Genomic DNA, 18,449 nt, shown 5'->3' with positions numbered 1-18,449 from the left:
GACAGTAGAGATTTAAAGAAGTCTCAGAGGTATGAAGGTAGCGTGACTCTGATTGTTCTACCATCGAGAGGATGACGAGGATTTGGTTTTTCAACCTGCTGCACTCTGCGGTACACAGAGGAGGCATTTTACAGACAATGAAGCTTTCTCCTCCTCTCTACACTACAGCGGATACGACGCTTCTTGAACAGCTTTTTAATCTAATTTTAAGGGGAAAATAATCTTTGGAGGATTTACTCTCTTCACACTGAGCATGGGGAAGCGTTGGGAAAACAGATCCTTCAGGTCCTTTAGAGTTTATAGACGTTTACTTCCAGGACATAAACGTCTGAAAGTCCCTTTGTGCAACCTCCTGTTTGCATCCCACCACGGGAGGAAACAACAACACAGTCATGTGTGGTTGTTTGCATTTACTTCTGAACAACTGAGTTTGAATAAATGCAAAGGAGACAATCTGCTCAGTGTTTGATGGTTATTTAGTGACCACTTTTGACCCAAGAGCAAATGTGCTTCATCACCCCCACGTTAAAAAAAAAAAAAAAAAAAAGCATCCATTCAGGCACAGCTCAGCCCTCGCTGTGGAGACTCGGATGTTTGAGGCCAAATAATGAAAGAATGAAGAGACTGAAGGTCCAGATCACCTCTCTCTATAATCCAGAATCTGCTTTTAGAGCGTAACCATCATGAAACCATAAGAAAACACATCATCAAAGAAAAAACACCCTCTGAACTACAGTACTCAATTACAATGTAGTTCATGTTTCCTCCAATCAAAACGCAGGTTTAGTTCCTGAGTTTCTGTGGTGGAAAAGCCTTCTAATTCTGCTTTAGTATGAAACCACATCGAATCGAACAGGAAATAGAGGTTTATTTCTCTCTATCCACCAACTCCCGTTCACACATGGTCTCTCCTTAATCGCTCTTCCTATTGTTTGGGAGCCGACCGCAGTCAGAAATATCCTCCTCACACCTGGAGAACCTTCTGAAGAGGAAGCAGACATGTTGAACATCGGCAGCCACTCACAGTGAAGTAGAAGGGGTGTGCATGCTGGCCGAGCTTCTTCAGCAGCCGCTCCTGCAGCCGGCTGTTCGGTTTCCGCTCCTCAGGCACCGGAGGGAAGGCCTGAGAGACAGACAGAGACAGACAGAGAGATACACAGACAGACAGACAGACAGAGAGACAGACAGAGAGACATAGAGAGAGAGAGAGAGACAGACAGAGAGAGACAGACAGACAGACAGACAGACAGAGAGAGAGACAGACAGAGAGACATAGAGAGAGAGAGAGAGAGAGACACAGAGAGAGAGAAACAGACAGAGAGACAGAGATACATAGAGAGAGAGACAGACACAGAGAGACAGACAGACAGACAGACACAGAGACAGAGAGAGACAGACAGAGAGAGAGAGACCAAAGTGACACCTTCATTATGTTTGTTTAGTCCAGCAAATACAAAAAACAAATTATTAAAAATACATTGAAATTATTTCAACAATTCTTGAGTCGACTAACCCACTAATTGATTAATTGACTAATCATCTTTGGGCAATTTAAATGATAAAAAAAACATCATATTCTGTAAACGCTGTCTATGTTTTGTAGGTAGAAATCTTCATTTGTGAGTGCAGGTAGGTTGGGGGTGCAGCTCTAACCTGGAAGGTGGAGATGTACAGATCCTTCCTGAAAGACAGACCCAGCACGTCCAGGTCCTCACGACCATATCGGAACGCACAGGTCAGTGTGACGAAGACTACAAGGAGGAGGAGGAGGAGGAGGAGAAACTGGTGAGTAAACTATTGGTTCAAAATGCTACCTGTTATCTTTCGGGAATTCTATTTTAAAATTGGTCACACTTTAAATTTAGGTACACATATTAGTCACTATAGAACACTTGTTAATGCCTTATTCTGTGGGTTCAGTTATCAAGATGGTAATTCATGTCCATTACTTTCTGTCAATAAGCAGTAATTAGGAGGTTATTGAGGGAACGCTCATAATTAATGGCCTCGTAGTTGTAGGATATGGTCATGCAATAATGCAATAAGGCATTAATAAGTGCTTTATAATGACTTATAAAGAGCCAATATGCTACTAATGTGCAGGCTAATAAGCAGCTACTTAATGTTGAATATGTGGACCTTAATATGTTTGCAAAAACTGCTTTGTTCTGCTTTAGCTTCTCTTCTGCCTTTTTTCTTTACTGAACTTACAGCTTATTGCTGCGTTATAACTATTTCTGATCTATAATTTTCACTCATTTGTACTTTATTATGTTTTTTTCTTTTGATCTCAGTTTAGTATATGCTTCGTGGTTGCCTCTGTGCTTTTAAAAAGGTGCTGTATTAATAAAGTTGCCTCGCACGGAGCTGAATGTAAGAACTGAAATCTGTTTTCTCTGATGCACCTGGACTGAATCAAATCCTGATAAATATAAAATGCTGCAGAGACTGGCTGAGTCCAGATGTGCCGACACTGAACACTGGCTGGCTTTAATAAGCAATGCATCATGGGAGAGATTATTATTAAAAGACAATTTGAATTACATGAGAAATGTTGGATAAATTTAAGTTAGACGTGATAAATCTGCATCGTTTAATCGACTGTATAGCATAAGAGATTAGGGCTAATGAATTATTATGTGTTATTTTATCATTATGACAGAGCCAAAAGAAATGTTATTACTTATTTCTCAGCAAACATCATCGGTTTGTTTGTCTAAGTCAATGTTATTCAGGTACAGAAAGACTACGAACATGGTTTAATTGAATCTGAAACCTTTTGAATCCCTTCCTGAATCTTTGTAGGTAGTTTATTTAGTTAAGGGACAAACATACTGTTTTCATTTCCCTCAGTATCAAACCCAAACCACAGAGGTTGGACTGTGCTGAGAGGCTGAAGTCTCTCCTCTGTGTGTTCACTGGCTCATTCTTCATTTCGCTGCTTCACTGGAGGGCTGAGCTACAGCTGCTGAAGTATAAACAACACTGTGGAAACAATATTCATTCTGCCCCAACATTCAGCAAATATTAACCAAATAAACCGCTGATTTCTCTGTTCTCCACGTTAGCTCAGTGTGAAATGGCTGTGGCTTTGCTGCAGGTCAGCGACAGCAACGCAGGCAGCGACGGCTGAGACCAAACAAAGCATTTCTAATGTTTATTTTACAAACACATTAAAATCCACCCTGATATCATCTTTGACTACAGAAAGGGATTAAATGTGATGTCAGGTGACATCTTCAGTGTCAGCGTGTCAGACTGAGGTTAAAGAGACGACATGAGAGAAGCTCTGAATGAAAGATTCAATGCTGGATTCGTTGGCAGCGGTGCTTATTCTGACAACCTGGAGCTGGATCCAAAGTGGAACTGGCTGTCAGACCCCATCCTAGACCTCACAATGACCCTTTTTAAAAACGCTTTGATGTTGAGAGTTCAGGAGGAAGCTGTCCTACCTTTCCTGTCCTTCAGATACTCGGGGTCAACGAGGATCACTCCATCTGTCAGCAGGGAGGAAGGAAGACAAACCGCTGCGTCATCACAAAGTTCATCTGTTTCTGGGTTTTAAAGATCTGATCCTCGAACCACAAACTGTGCAGACGCATTAGCGCCACATGCTAAAGCCTCTCTGACACATCTCTAAATCTCACATCAGCTCGTTTCTACATCATTTTGTAAAACTCCCACTCATGCAGAAGTGAACACATTACTTTCCATGCATAACGCAACCTGTCTGAATGCTACAACATTTACAAAACAGTTCCTGTAAGATGGATTGTTTGAGTTCATTAATATGAAAACAACTGTGTCGTTTATTTCTTAGGTAACATATCAAAGTCCTGGAAAGCAAATGTTGTATTTCCATGACCTTTTCTAGGACTTTCAGAACTTGAAACCTCTTGATAAAAGATTAACATACAAACCTCCAGATGTGCTGACTCACCTACTGGATCCACGTGGTCCAGGTGATCCACAAAGTCTCTCTTTCCCAGGTAAACTGTCACCTGCGAAGACCAACCACAGCATCAGTGTTTATTCATTTATCATCTCCTGTTTTTTTTAATGTGAAAAAGGTCTGTTTGTCAGGATTAAAAAATGACACACGTGACTTTTACTTCTAACCGAGTATTTTCACAGAGCTGCATCTCTACATTTATTTAACCCTCTGAACCCCAAACTTTTTTTTTTTTTACTCACTCTGGCCTCATTTTACACTCCTATAGATAAGTACAGCACAATCCTGGCTAGAAGGAGAAGCTACATTTGGTTATTTTTTGGGACAGAGGCCGTTCGTAGCACCTTATTCATTCAGGAACCATCCAACAGTAATTTCTGTGGTTAAAGTTTCTGACTATGATAAATGGTGTAACGGGCCTTGCATACCCGCTGGCGGGCTGTGCAGTTCAGAGGGTTAAAAGATACGAATACTCCCACCACTGATAATGTCATATATTACCACCACTATCCCTGCATAATGAGCATTTTCACCTTGGATATTTTCAGTACATTTTTCTAACAATACTTCTGTACTTTCACTTCTAATCAAAGCCCTTTTTCATTGCGGTATCACTACTTTTTTTTTTTTTAAGTAAGAGATCTGACTACTGGTCTTTATATTTCAGCACCATTTCCCCGGCTGTGTGTTACAGCATCGGTTGTTGCAGAATAAATAAACCGTCTGACTCACCTTACAATTGGGGCTCGACTTCTTGAAAACTCTGAAGTTGGGAAAGAGGAAGAAGAGGGAGGGAAGACAGAGGAAGAAACACTCATGTTAGTCTTTCATGTTTTTTTTTTTGATCAATCAACAAATAACCAGTTAGAAACACGATGAAGATGTTTCACATCGTTGACAAGTGAAAACATCAATAAAAGTGATCGTGAACTTTCTGTGTGGGTGAGAATATTTTGTCAAAATAATCCGAGGAAACGTCTTTTGTTTCAAACAAGGCCACTGTTTATTTCGGCACAGCAGGAAACTGAGGAGGGAAGTGGTTTGAGAGAAAAACTCAGTCTATATGACCTGGGTTATTATGGGATGTCACCACAGAGCTTTAATGGGGCCAGGTGGAAAGAAATCTGACACCCACCACAAGTGTTTAGGCTGTTTTAGTTGACCAAAAACTACTCAGGACACACTATAAATACTGCAGAAAGTTTTAGGTTCTTGTTTGATGTTGAATCATGTGAAGCTGTGAACAGGTGCTGCGCCCATGCAGCCCTGATCCAGACACCATCACTGAAACTTTTAATAACTTATTGTTAGTAAATGTTCCGCTGTGAGGAAAACATTGGCTGCTAGTCGTAAACCTTTCAAACACTTGATTTTACCCAGACATCTTTACTTTACAGACCCCAGCAGGGTTTTCTTTTTTTTAACTTTTATACTTGTTGTAGCCGCTGTTTGTTAATGGAAACACCGAATCAGTCGATGCATGAAGCTGTTCATCCAAATGTGGCACCAATGCTAAGCAAATTCCAAAAAACTGCCAGAAGAAAATGCAAATTGCTGCTCTTTTCCATTCACTACTGCTGTGTGAATATGAGTTCATCGGCTGATGGTGATAAACAGTAGGCAGAGCTAATTCTGCAGTCGGTGCCATCAAATAACTGGAGGACACAACGAGAGCCAAAGCTCAAATGCTGCAAAACTACGTGGAAAACATGGTGGAAATCACACGACTGTAATAACAGACTACATTTATAGAGCACTTTATCATGATACCTAAAGTGCTTCAGTGAAGGGGGCTTATCATTGCACTGAACTGCATTATGACCAGAAGGAAGACTGCCCCCTACTGGCCCACAACACCACTTCTAGCAGCAACTTAGTTTTTCACGCCAGGGTCTCCCATCCACATACTAGCAAAGCCCATTCCGACTTAGCTTCAGTCATTCCGCAGAACATGTTGGTTTGACTGCTGATGTATTAATGTGAAGAGGGTTACAGTCTCCTCATCGCTCCATGCAGATGTGATGTTTTCAGCTCTTCACTGGAACTGACCCTTCACGGACGTCATCATGTATTCAGCGAGTGCGTTTCTGTTTTTGATCAACGAAACGTTGAAACCTCAAACAACAGGAAACACTTGTCGGGACATTAACAGTTGGTTTTTGCCGTTTCCACTGTTTTTTTTTGTTTTTTAATTGAAATTATGCGTAAAACAGGTGAATGAAAACGTGCTTACTGAGAGAGATCAAAGGGGAGGGACCAAGCTCGTTAAAGACGAGACAAGTACAGCTGGAGCTTTCAATCTCATCTCATGGTCTTCATTACCATACGTACTGTGTTGTTCCTTAAGGTCAAGAATTAACACCCATGCAGCCTACTGAAGAACTGCTGCTGTCAATAAAAAAATCTAAATTCAATTAAAACCCCAGACATTTGATTGTGAAAACTAATATTTCATTGTGTGACGGGGGGTCACACAACGTCAGCTCATCGGTAGAAAGTGAAATGTAGGGCAAGCTGAGATGAGCGGATGAGTTACAACTGTGTGGTAATGAAGCCACAGAGTTCACGACCCAACTCGGCCTCAGAGAGAGTGATCTGCACTGCGAGCAACCAAAATAGTCCCGTTTGGAGATACTTTAGATTTTGGTCCATACACGCCACCAGTGTGAATATTACACAACCTGTATAAAAATTAGGCTATCGAATAACATCAACTATGAATCATTCATTTGCTCTTGCAGCAAATGCTGTAGTTGTCACTCTACCACCAACCTAAATCACTAAGACTTGAACACAGCGTTGATCAAAATAATCAGGATTATTACTTTAGTCACAATCATACGGCCCTGATCAGGTCGATCAGGAGTGCAGTGCAGTGCAAACAAGCCGGAACCTTTGAGGTTCACAGCTTTTGTGTGAAATGGTCACTTCCTCCAACAACCACCATAACACACAAACAGGAAGTAACAAATACAGCGGTTTCTCCTCGTAACATCTCCCGTTCGAAGATGAAGCAGTTAAAAATCATCCGGGGCGTTCGGCAGAAACTCAAACATCTGAGATCCGCTGGAACGAACCGACGCAGACGAACAAGAGCTGGAAACGCTGGCATCTGAGCTGCTGCTGCCGCCGCCGTCACCGTTTTAGCTGCCAGTAAACTGTTTACAACAGAGCAGCAGCTCCAGCTGATGGCTGCTTCCTGTCACAGACGCTGATCCTTTCCACACCGCGGTTATATTTAGATCACTTCAAAGCGCAAATTAAAACTGATTTACAAGTTTTTGTGGCTCCAGTTTTGGCACTGAAGGCTTGTTTACTCCAAATAACACAAAAACACTGTGTAATGAGCTGCAGGACTCGGAGATACACGACATTTAATTCTCCTCTTTTAAAGGATTTCAGATTTGGTCTTGGCTCATTTTCATGGTTGATGAATTTAGATAATTTTCTTGATTGGCTAGTCTGTAAAAAACAAGACAGGAAAATATGTCAGTTTCACAGAGGTGACGTCTTCAAATGTCTTGTTTTGTTTGTTCAGCAGTCCAAAGCCCAAAACAAGTCAGGTTATTGTGATATAAAACAAACAAAAGCAGCAAATCCTCACACTGTAAGTTCACTGTAATTCAATTATTAAAACTGCTGCAAATATTTTTTTTCAGACCATCAACTAATCGACTGATTATCTAAACTCTAATGTCAATGAATTTAGTCGAAAGTGCCGTCATGTTTTTCTTTTTAATGTGACCGTTTCTGAGTCAAGCAGGTTAATGTTCCACTCTGTGACCCTTTACTTATTCATGAAATCCTGATTAACAATTAGTGGATTCACAGAAAATTAACCTGCGACAACTTTCAACTGTTGGTCAGACAAAAGACATTTGAAGATGTAACTTTTTTAGACATTTTATAAACCAAATAAACAACCAGTAATAAAAATATGTGCCAGTTGCAGCCCTAAACTTGATGACTAACATCGGGGAAGCTCAGCTTCTTCCTCCTGACATTTGCAGAAACTAATTTTCAGCCGAGGCGACGGTGTGGCTGTCGGCATCTAACAGAAGCTTTCGAAGATCCATCTGCTGCAGATCAACTACGAAGATGTTTGAAAATGTTCTGCTAAGAATTTCCCATGTTTTTTGTCGATTCTCATTTCTCATTCTGTGGTGGCAGGATCTGGAAACAGCCTGATGTTCAGCAGTAAATCAGGACAATGAGTTACACAGCAGTGTTGTGAGCATCTGCTGCTGGAAATGACACACATGCTGCTGCTGCAATGAAGTGAAACATTCCCAAATACTTGGCTGCACATCATACATCTCCAGTAAACTCAATTGTGTTTGTGTTTAAGGGACACAGAGTGCAGACAGTAATTTCATTTTGTCTTTTTGAGGCCACGGGTCCTATTGTGCACTCGTACTGGTTGTCATTACCTCTTCTGACCAGTGTGACCATTCAAACAAGCATCGTTATGATCATAATACCAGTTGACGAGCATCAAGGCTGCAACTGCCGAACTGCAGCTACTTTGAACGTTTGCTGAAGTTCTCAGACTCACAAACTGCATTTGACTGAAAGAGTGAACAGTTCACAGTGACTGACTGGTTAAACACAAACTTTGCGAGAATGTCAAAAAACAACATTTCTGATTAAGTTTTGCCCTTTGCCTCCGTTTTCGTGCCAGATTGTTCAGTTTTAACGTTTTGACGTCATGTCAGCAGAGACAGTCCAAGATATGCTTGAAGTCATATAGAAACCATGTCTACATTAGAGTTTGTCCACCAGACAAACACTGTCAAATGTCCCACTCAGTCCACGTCTCAATCACTGTTCCTCAAAAACACAACAAAAAAACTTATGTTAAATAATTATGTAAAAAAAAAAAAACAACTACAAGGTTTTAAAAAAATCTGAATGAGTCAGACAGTAGACATAAGCCAATCTTGGAAAAGGGCAACACCCACAACAACATTTCATAGCACCTTACAGCTTGAGTCACAATTACATACTGTCATTATCAATTTACCTGCCAGTTATTGTCTTGTCACAACCCAAAGATTTTCAGTTTAGTGATATTAAATGGAGAAAATCCTTTTTTTTTTTTAATCTTGTCAACTGATTAACAGATAAATAAACTAATCATTTCAGATGCAGCTGCAAATTAAGATGTTAATGTAAAATCCAACACAGCGTAAACTAAAAAAGAGATCAAACTTCACCAGACCTGAGCCAAGAAGACTCGGGATGTGAACCTGTGAGCCTGGTCCAAACAGACCAGGCTGAAACGTGACGTTCTGTTTTCAATCTCTCACTCCTGCGTGAGCGTCAGATGTTTATCTCTGCAGACAAACTGCCTCCGTTACATCCAATTTCCCCTACGTGAGTGTGATGTGAGGTTGAACCGGCTGCCGTGGGAATAAACTCTGTAAGAAAACAGCCGGCTGCATGTAAACACACTTTAATGTTCGGCTGACTGCTTCCAAAACTTTCCGGCTGATCCACCTGCAGCAGGCCGGTCTGCAGGGACGGGAGCTCAGATAAACAGGCTGAGGAGACTCCCGTCCCCCTGTGACTGCAGACTGCATCACCTGAACATGAAGCGATGCTTCATGCCTGGACAAGAACTGGGAGTTTAAATGGGATCCTTTTAACTGCTGTATATGCAGCTGTGGACTCTGTGTGTGGTGATGAATGGTGATCTGTATGTGGTAACGAGTTGGTTTTCTACAAATAATTCTTTGTTCATTCATTCAGCCCTTTATTCTTCAAATGGTTTGAATAGTTTGGGGTTCAGTGGTGAGATTTATTGTCCCATAATGGCATGAAGCGGTTTCAAAAAATGTTCCAGAGGTTGGAGCAAACAAATAATTGGATTTCTGTTGGTACAAAAATAGCAGCTTTAAAAGACGATCACTAACTGAAAGGAGTGTGTAATGAATTTAGAATTTTCAAATAGTCATTAAACTAGCTTAAACAAAAACAGTTTATGCGACTATCGTCTTGTCCTACAAAATAGACTTCCCTCGTTTTTAAGTTGTGAGTGTGAAGAATACCTGCATGTTACTGCAGCCACCGTGAAGCACATGCTACAGGCAGTGAGTTAACAGTCAGTGTGAAAGTTCAGGCTGCAGCCTAATAGTGTTGGAAGGTTGTGTGTTCACTGTTGCAGAGGAAATAAAGTTCCTGTTTACAAACACCACAACTTCTTGTTACCAGCTACAAGCCTGAATAAATTAGTCTAAAGAAACCAGAACGTTCCCAACTAAGGTAAAACAAGTAAAGCCAGCTGCAAGTCACCAACAACTATGCATTGCCATGTCAATTGAGACTGTGTCTTCGAAGAATGGGCGAAAAGTCCCCAGCGAATACTGAATGATATTTTCGCTTGAAATGCCCATCAGTACTAATTAACTATAATTAGCTGTAATCTCTGCAACCTAAAACCTTCTACATCGTTCGGTTCCTATTTCCATTGTTATGAATGACAATGTGATTTTAAATGAGGTTTTCTTAATTCTGGTTCAAAAACCTGGAAGTTCTCTAACACAAAAAACAGACGCCAACTGCATCTTTTAGTTCTTTTAGTGTAAAACGAGATACCAATGAACGTTTGTAGTGGATCATTCAACATCGGGGAACTTTATATCTTCAGTCACAAACTGGAGCTGAAAGACCAAACGATGGATCCTATACTGAACATAAACCGTGCAGACTGCCTGTATACTACCAGCAGATCAAAGGACAGGAAGTGTCCTCTGAACACTGAGGAAACTGTCTTTCCTCTGGTTCAGAGTTCAACGAGTTGCTCAGACACATTTCAGCAGGACAGTTCATCATGCTGATTCAGGTGGTTCAAGACCAAACTAACCTAAAAACACAGCTGTTCATTAGCCAAACAACAACCACAGTGAGCTTCACACTCTGTGACTCAGAGAAACACAGGCTCTCTGACGCTCGCTTTATTTCCTGAGTCTGAATTCTAGTTGAAGGCACTTCCTCATCATCACTGGACTGGTTCCTCACTACACTTCCTCTGCACGAACACACTGCAGCACCCATCGTCACACTTCAGTCTGCTGAGTTGCTGCATACAAACACTTGTCACCCACTCTTCTATTCTAGGTGTGCCTTTAAGCGCTATCATTAATAGTTAAACAGTTAAAACACACTGTCAGCTAACACGTCCGAAGTTCCTTCTCTGCAATTCAAATGCAACAAAAGTGGAAAAATGGAAACTTTATCCATTTAACGCAGACCAGAAAATTCCATTTCCTCATAACACAGGTCTTATTTTGGTCGTTCTGCCCATCCTTCCTGTCCGTACTGATGACATTTAACTCACTTGCTTATGTTTAAAGATACGCAGACATAATGACACAGGGCATTGCAACAGAAGTTTCAACAACATGAACTTAACCACTCATGTGGAGGATAGAACAAAGGTGAATGTATTACTTTTTGGTTACAACCATCTGTCACGTTACAAACCTGCTGATCTGAAACAGGAAGCTGCTCTGCAATATTTCAACTGTTGTTGCCAATGTACTCATCAACTACAGGCCAATATTCATCAGTAAGATATAGGAAAAGATAGTTTCAGTGCTGGTTAACTCTTTTCTTAAAGATAATAACATCCTGGAGCACTTTGAGTCAGACCTCAGACTAAATTCTGATGAGAATAAGGTCTCAGTTCCTGTTTGACCTCAATGCAGCATTTGATAGGAGTGACCATGACATCTTGATCTGCTGTATTGAAAAGGTGGTTGGTTATTCTGACTGTGTGTAAACTGGTGTAAAACATACCCCAAAGGGAGAAAGTTTTACGTCAGTCTTAGAGATCTTGCATCTGAAAAACATGACATCTGTTTTGGGGTTGCACAAGGGAGCTGCATTGGTCCACCACTGTTCTCATTATATATGCTGTCAGCATGCCATTAGTGGCAACACTATATCTATACCATATCCATAGATATGAAACACACACTACTTGCCTTCAAGAACTGCTGCTGGTCTATTGGAGGTTTGCAGCAACAGCCAAAAGAAAATCCGGTATGCAGCCTTTGTCAATTACGCCCCAAAGCTCTGGAACACACTACCTATAGATAACAAAGCTCACTGAATAATTTAAAGAAAATAATAAAAACAAATATCTTATTTTATCCTCTAGCTAGCGATTATTTTCTTTGAACATTGTGTCCCACTGCTGTACTTCCTTTAAAATGTTGTCTTTACTTGATTTTATGCATTCTATGTACTCTGTTTTAACTGTATTTTATAACTATTTTTCAGGGAGTTTTATTTTCAAACTTGCATTATGCATTCCCTTTATAAAAAACTGTGGTGTGTGTGTTTTTTAACCCCCACGGCAGGACAACAGGGTGTATTTTTCCGGGGCAGCTTTGGGCTCTGCCCAACAGATAATACCCACAGTGAGGTTAAACCTGTGGAAAACCCTGAGGTAAGCTGAAACAGGCTTATTTCAGTTAATAATTACTGATGGTGAATCTGTCCGGTGGGAAATTGGGAGGCTCTGTTATGCTTGTTTAAACCAGAGGTGCCAATTGGTGTGGAGATGTTTGATGCATGTATTTCATCCTTATTTTAATCTTATTTTTACTGTTATTATCAAGTAGGCTTTATTCTCCATCTTATTTTACATAGACTTCCAGTGTAATTTCTTTGTTGTAAAGCACTTTAAGCTGCATTTGTATGAAAGGTGCAATACAAATAGTGTTATTTTTATTATTATTAGTAGTAGTATTGGTATTATTACTATTATTATTAGTAGTAGTAGTAGTTGTTGTTGTAGTATTATCAAAAGGAACACCCTTTTTCTACTCATTCAATTTCGAATCGATTAGAGACATTCCCAAACATTCAAACCCCAAGTAGCAACTAGGAGTGAGCAATATGGCTAAAATCCTCTATCATGGCCTATGTCATTTTATAATCACATTAATGACATATATCACCATACAGTAATTGTTATGAAAAATTAATCGAGAAATGATTTAACATAAAGGTACCATTCTTCATCATATTTGATTATTTTCTCTAATTTTCTGGTTTAGGCGATAGGTGGCACCTGGCTACAACACGCAGGAGGACTCATGATCACTGCTTTGGGGTCGATATCAGCACTAAATGTATTTGAATGTATCTCTAAAGTCAACAAAAGCATAGAAAGCAATTTACAGGCAAGCAAAAGAGAGTATGAAGCAGCTATACACCGTGCAATGTCATCAACGCCCACTCGCTCGCTGTGTAGCAGGGTAACACTGAATAAACAGTGATTGACAGTGTGCAAAATACGGCTTAAAAAATAGCTCCCATGGTGGAAACTGTATTGCCAAACACATTTCTACCTCACACGGGATACCGTCATACTGCCAAGCCCAAGTAGAAACTCCTCTACAACTTGTGACACTGTTCTTCCATATAACCTGAACTTTTAAGAACCTGAGGCTTTGCTGCAAGGTTCTTTGTGTCTCCACTGTACACAAAGGACTTTTCAGATAGACATTAATATTAAAAACATGACTACGTCAACGTAATGGTCTCCAGCTGTGGGAAAAAATGTTTACACGTAAATTAACAGTACACAGCTGGGGCAGGTGTTGTGTCTGTTTCCTCTTGCATTAACCTTAATCCTTCACTGAGCTGAAACTGACTGAGCTTTAATCATACTTATATTAGAAAGAAAAACACAAATCAAGCTAATGTGGTGTGATTCTCTCGTTCTCATAAGATCTGAGGTATGTCTAAATTTGAAGTCTATGATCTGATACAAAAAATAAGCAAATACATTGGTAATGATATGATGAGTGCCAAACCCCAGAGTGTAATCTCCACCAACTTTGATGGGGGCCTAAACATGGTGGTCCAACAAAGATATGAGTTTTGTACACCCCAAGCTGTCATCATCACATTACTTGTTTTATCTGACCAACAGTGAACGGAAACCAAAAATACTCAGTTTAAAGTCACTTAAGAGAAAAAAAAAAAAACAGCTAGTCCTCACAACTGAGAAGCTGGAACTCGGCAATGACCTAGGCCCTTTCCCTCGGGTTAGGGTTAGAATGGCTGCATATATTTTTCTGTGGATCAGCTAATCAATTAGCCGATTTATCATTTCATCTCTACCAACAATGTGTTGTGATGTCATAATCGGCTGCACTGTCACCACTCGACAGTACCTGGACCATCCTGAGCAAAACCCAAATGTAGCGCCAGAACTTCGTCCACAAAGTGGGCAGACAGCAGTGGAAACAGGAGTAGATCCCATCATAACTGACAGACGTTATATTATGTTAAGGTTAAAACTGCAAAAACTGTTTTTTAGCCACTTGGGGGCAGCAGAAACAAGCTGTACACAACTTTGACATACTACCACCTTTTAAGTTTTTACAGTGTTATTTACCCAGCCAGCAGACAGAGGGCAACACTAGCGCTTATCAAAGTCTCCCTTTAAACAGTGTTTTTGGTTTCCACCACATCCTAGAATTTTTCAAGCAAATATGGCAAACATTTGAATGGACCCAGGACTTCAAATGTGAAAATGTGTTTCTTTTCCTGCTCTTACCTTACATTTCTTTTTAACAAGACAAGACATACAGCATGACAACACTTTGCCTAGTTTACAATGATAAACTCAAGATCAAAATCAAATCAAAATCAAGAAAATAAACAGATTGTGACAATAATTAAAATAAACATCTATCTGCTTAATTCCACAGCTAGTGTCTAACTGCGTCTGTCTGCTGTTTGTGATTGAGCAGATAGTTTACAGTGGATTTTTACAGCTTTTTCTCTGAAAATGATGCCACGAGAGCATTCGGAGTGAACCTGAACTAGGGCCTAATGAAATCCATTTTAATTCTTCCAGATTCCCTTTGACTTTTTCCCCAATTTGCTTTTTGTTTGTTGAGGCGATGAGTGATCAACTAAGTAAAGTGATGATGGCAACCCTCTTATGATGACATCAATAAACATGATGACAGACATTCAAAGGTTTATTCGAAAACCTCAAAAAAGCAAAAACAAAACATTTGGTAGTCATAGAATTTCCCTCAGAAATTTGGTGTCGTACACGTGAAAATCTGCATTAAATGGAACTCAACTGAAGTAAAGTAACTGCTGATAGTTGTTGTTTTAACAGTGAGACGTGGTGCGTTATGAGTTCGTTCAGTCAGGGTGACAGATAATCACCAAACTGTCAAAGCAGTTACACTCAAAATTCAGCCTGACAGCAGCAGGTCAACATTCTTATAATCCACAGCTGAGTGTGAAGCAACACAGTTCCTGTATGATAATGCGTATATATGCTGAGGAGAGATATCAGCCGTCACTTTAACAGACGTCACTGTTAATGTTAGTCTTTCCTCCTGCCCGTTTCCTCCCCTCCCAGTTTCCCACCTGTTTCCTAACAGGAAGTGACTGGGAGTTGAGTGCAGAGAGAGTGGCAGGAAAGTTAACAGAGAAGTGGGCAGAGCTGGGATTAAATGTATGCGACTGTTACAGATGAAGAGGCCCGATCATACATTTAAAGCAAAAAGCCAATCCTAAAAAATTAAAGAAGAGGAAAGATGTTCAGTGTTTCATAAAAAGCAGCTACAGATGCAACATGTGCACAAAATGAGCGAACAACAGTCGCATTTCACTGTAGGCACCTTCCCCAGTGTTACGGCCCCTGCCGTAAATAGTTTGATTGTTTTTCTGTGGCAGAGTGACTATGAACCTTTGGTGGGACTCAATGAAATATCCACCGCAGGGGACAGGGTCTCAATTGAGTTCTGGGGACCACATAGTCCCTGTTTGGGGGGTTATTAGTTTCAAAATGGACCAGACTCTTGGGGGAGAATATTTCTCATTGGTCGAGTACTAGTAGCACCATTCTTTAAAATCTGCAGCTGCAAAACCAGTTTGTTTTTGTTCATTGTGTTTCAATACATCAACATGGAGTTTCAGAAGAAAGCAAAAAACAGACAGACATTCCCTCGAAAAATGACATGTAAAAACAGCTGTTGGTTTTGCATACTCCTTCAGAATAATTTGCCTTATCTTAGTGGGTGCTTAGACGGCAGTGGTATCTAATAGTTGCAGATACATTGGGTGGAAGGGCAGCTATAAAGGAATTTATGCATATATGAGCTGTAAAATGACCAATCTTTTGTCTATACAACAAACATGCAGGATATAAACACCCTCAGATTAAGATGAGAGTCAGCACTTAACCCTCGCAGTCATCATTTAAGTAAAATCTCTGTGCAGGAGTACTAACACATCTGTAAACCACTGTTGAAAAAGCAGGTGAAAAAGCAGCTTTTCAGCTGCAATAAACATAAAAGGATATGTGAACAATGTCTGAGTTTAACAGAAATTAAAGCAAGATTTGAAAACCTCGTGTTTGTTTTTCGGTGTTGTAGATTTAAAATCGGTGATCTGAAAGCAGGAGCTCTAATACTTCTCAAATTCTGCAGATACTCTGGATTAAGAGTAAAGACAAAACGCATAACTGTGCTAACACAATTAACAGAAAGTCTACAGAAAAGAAAAAGTATCTTGGTTCGTAAAGAAGGCTCAATATTAGCAGTCGGGATGCACATATTCAAGAGCGTCAATACAGCATCTTCAGCTGTCAATAACAAACCGAGCTAGAGGCGTTTCCACTGTTTACCTGCTCACTTTGGCTATTATGCAGTATCTAAAGCAAATGTCGTTCATTCTCATGAGTAAACATGAACTACATCTCATAGAGAAGTCTTCAAACTCGGCATAAAACATTTAAAGCTAATTAGCATAAGCCTGCGGTACCCTCATACCTGAAATTAGCTTCTATTAGTAGCAGGCTAACCCAGATAGCCTATCAGTATGCGCGACCGAACCAAACTCCATTCGAAAATATTTTAATTTCATACGTTCCTTGTGTAGTCAATGGAATAAAACACACCTCTGCGTGCTATGCATCATTTCAGTCTTCCGTTAAAATCGGCATTGGCATCATCCACCAAGCAGCCCTTTAATTCAGTAAACTCTTGCATTTATCTATTACATTTCTATTGGTCGATTCCGCCCACTACGGCCGTATTTTGTTAGAAAAGCACCGTGGGAATTCCTTTCTACAACACTAAAATCCACTTCATATTTAACCAAGTGCTGCAGCATGTGTTACGTGTGCACTGGATTAAACAGTCGGTGTGAATGATTTGTCAGTTGTTTGGATTTTTATTTAATACGTACGTTAGCGAGATATTGAGATTTGACAGATTTCTGATCGGCGGCTGGAACACCGTCCTGTCCACTGGAGACGTATCACGGCTAGCTAACCCCACCCTGCTGTGCTAACTTCGCCTCCTACGAACGAGGTCATCGTACTAGAGGTTCAAACACGAATCAGTGGAAAGCTCAGTGATATTTGTCCCCGTTTTTCTTATAAAGCAGGGAAATCTCTGCTGCATGGGCTCGGAAAAACTACCCCGCTCGGGCCAGCAGCAGCTCGGCTAACGTTAGCAAAGTGCGTGAGAACGGATGCTAACTAGCTGATAGCCGTTGTAGCTTAGCCGTCCTACCTGGTGCCCGCCTTGTCCCCCATCTCCTCGGCAGGCGGACGGCAGCAAGATCCCAACAAAATGAGCCCGGAATCGGCGGTGTCTTGATTTTAGAAGATGTGTATTTCTTCAGGAAGCTCCGTTCACCCGTCCATCCACATCGGCGCAGAGCTAACTAGTTAGTATGCTAATTTGATTTAGCGCCGCCTCGGCTTCTCTGGCTTCCGCAAAAGCAGGATCTCCGTGTGTGCGTGTGTGTGACTGTGTGTGTGTGTGTTGTGCAGAGGCTGCAGATCACGTTGCGCAACGCAGAAATATGACAACAAGAAGCATTAGGCCGAAATGTTAAAAAGACAAAGGATGATTAATTGTTGAGGAAGAGTGACTCTGGATCTGACATGCTGATGGTTCATTGCAACCAAACATGACCGCTTCAGACCGCGCACACGTCTGTTTTACACCTGTCTTTGAAAACAATCAACTTTTACAGTTTAATTTGGAAATATAATGACTTTCTCCCACCTCATGCAATCATGCACATAAATACGTGTTATATTTCACAGATTTCCCCTGAAGTTCAGTTATTGCAACTCATGTTACCTGCATGATTGTATTATTATTACTATTTTTACTGTTATTATTAGACTTTCATCCTGTTTTATGTTTTAAGTTAAATTATGTACGTCATCCTGTTTTTTCCTTTTTGCCTGACCCGGTATTTTATCTCTAAAGTCACTATCCAGTGTTTTGTTTTTGCCCCAAACATAAGAACAACAAAGAATATTGAGATAATATTTGCAGCCCTATCTATATAATTCACCAGCTAGTCTATGTGTCTCTCTGCAGCAGAGCAAGTGTGAGGACTGACCTCACTCTTAGGTCTGTATGCAAATAGCTTAGCATAAAGACTGGAAACAGGGAGAAACAGCTAGCCTGTCTCTGTCCAAAAAAAA

At 40.5% G+C, this 18,449-nt stretch overlaps 1 protein-coding gene across 2 annotated transcripts in view; it reads right to left on the bottom strand.

Moving 5' to 3' along the window:
- arrb2a (arrestin, beta 2a) overlaps positions 1-17,731 on the bottom strand; it is a 29,605-nt gene extending 11,874 nt beyond the window's left edge. The window contains exons 1-6 of one of the 2 annotated variants that reach the window (XM_041951598.1): positions 17,518-17,731; positions 4,685-4,715; positions 3,941-4,001; positions 3,453-3,497; positions 1,654-1,751; positions 1,025-1,123 (exon numbers count right to left, since the gene is read on the bottom strand). In XM_041951598.1, coding sequence (XP_041807532.1) covers positions 1,025-1,123; positions 1,654-1,751; positions 3,453-3,497; positions 3,941-4,001; positions 4,685-4,715; positions 17,518-17,540 — 357 coding nt within the window. In that variant the 5' untranslated portion in view covers positions 17,541-17,731. The remainder of the gene's footprint in view (positions 1-1,024; positions 1,124-1,653; positions 1,752-3,452; positions 3,498-3,940; positions 4,002-4,684; positions 4,716-17,517) is intronic. The other variant, XM_041951597.1, reaches the window with a different exon arrangement.
- Positions 17,732-18,449: the final 718 nt, after the last annotated feature.

The sequence above is a fragment of the Chelmon rostratus genome, chromosome 14 (genome assembly GCF_017976325.1).
Source record: "Chelmon rostratus isolate fCheRos1 chromosome 14, fCheRos1.pri, whole genome shotgun sequence".
Lineage (NCBI taxonomy): Eukaryota > Metazoa > Chordata > Actinopteri > Chaetodontiformes > Chaetodontidae > Chelmon > Chelmon rostratus.
The sequence above is the reverse complement of the archived record's forward strand: the minus strand, read 5'-3'. Positions and strand labels throughout refer to the sequence as shown.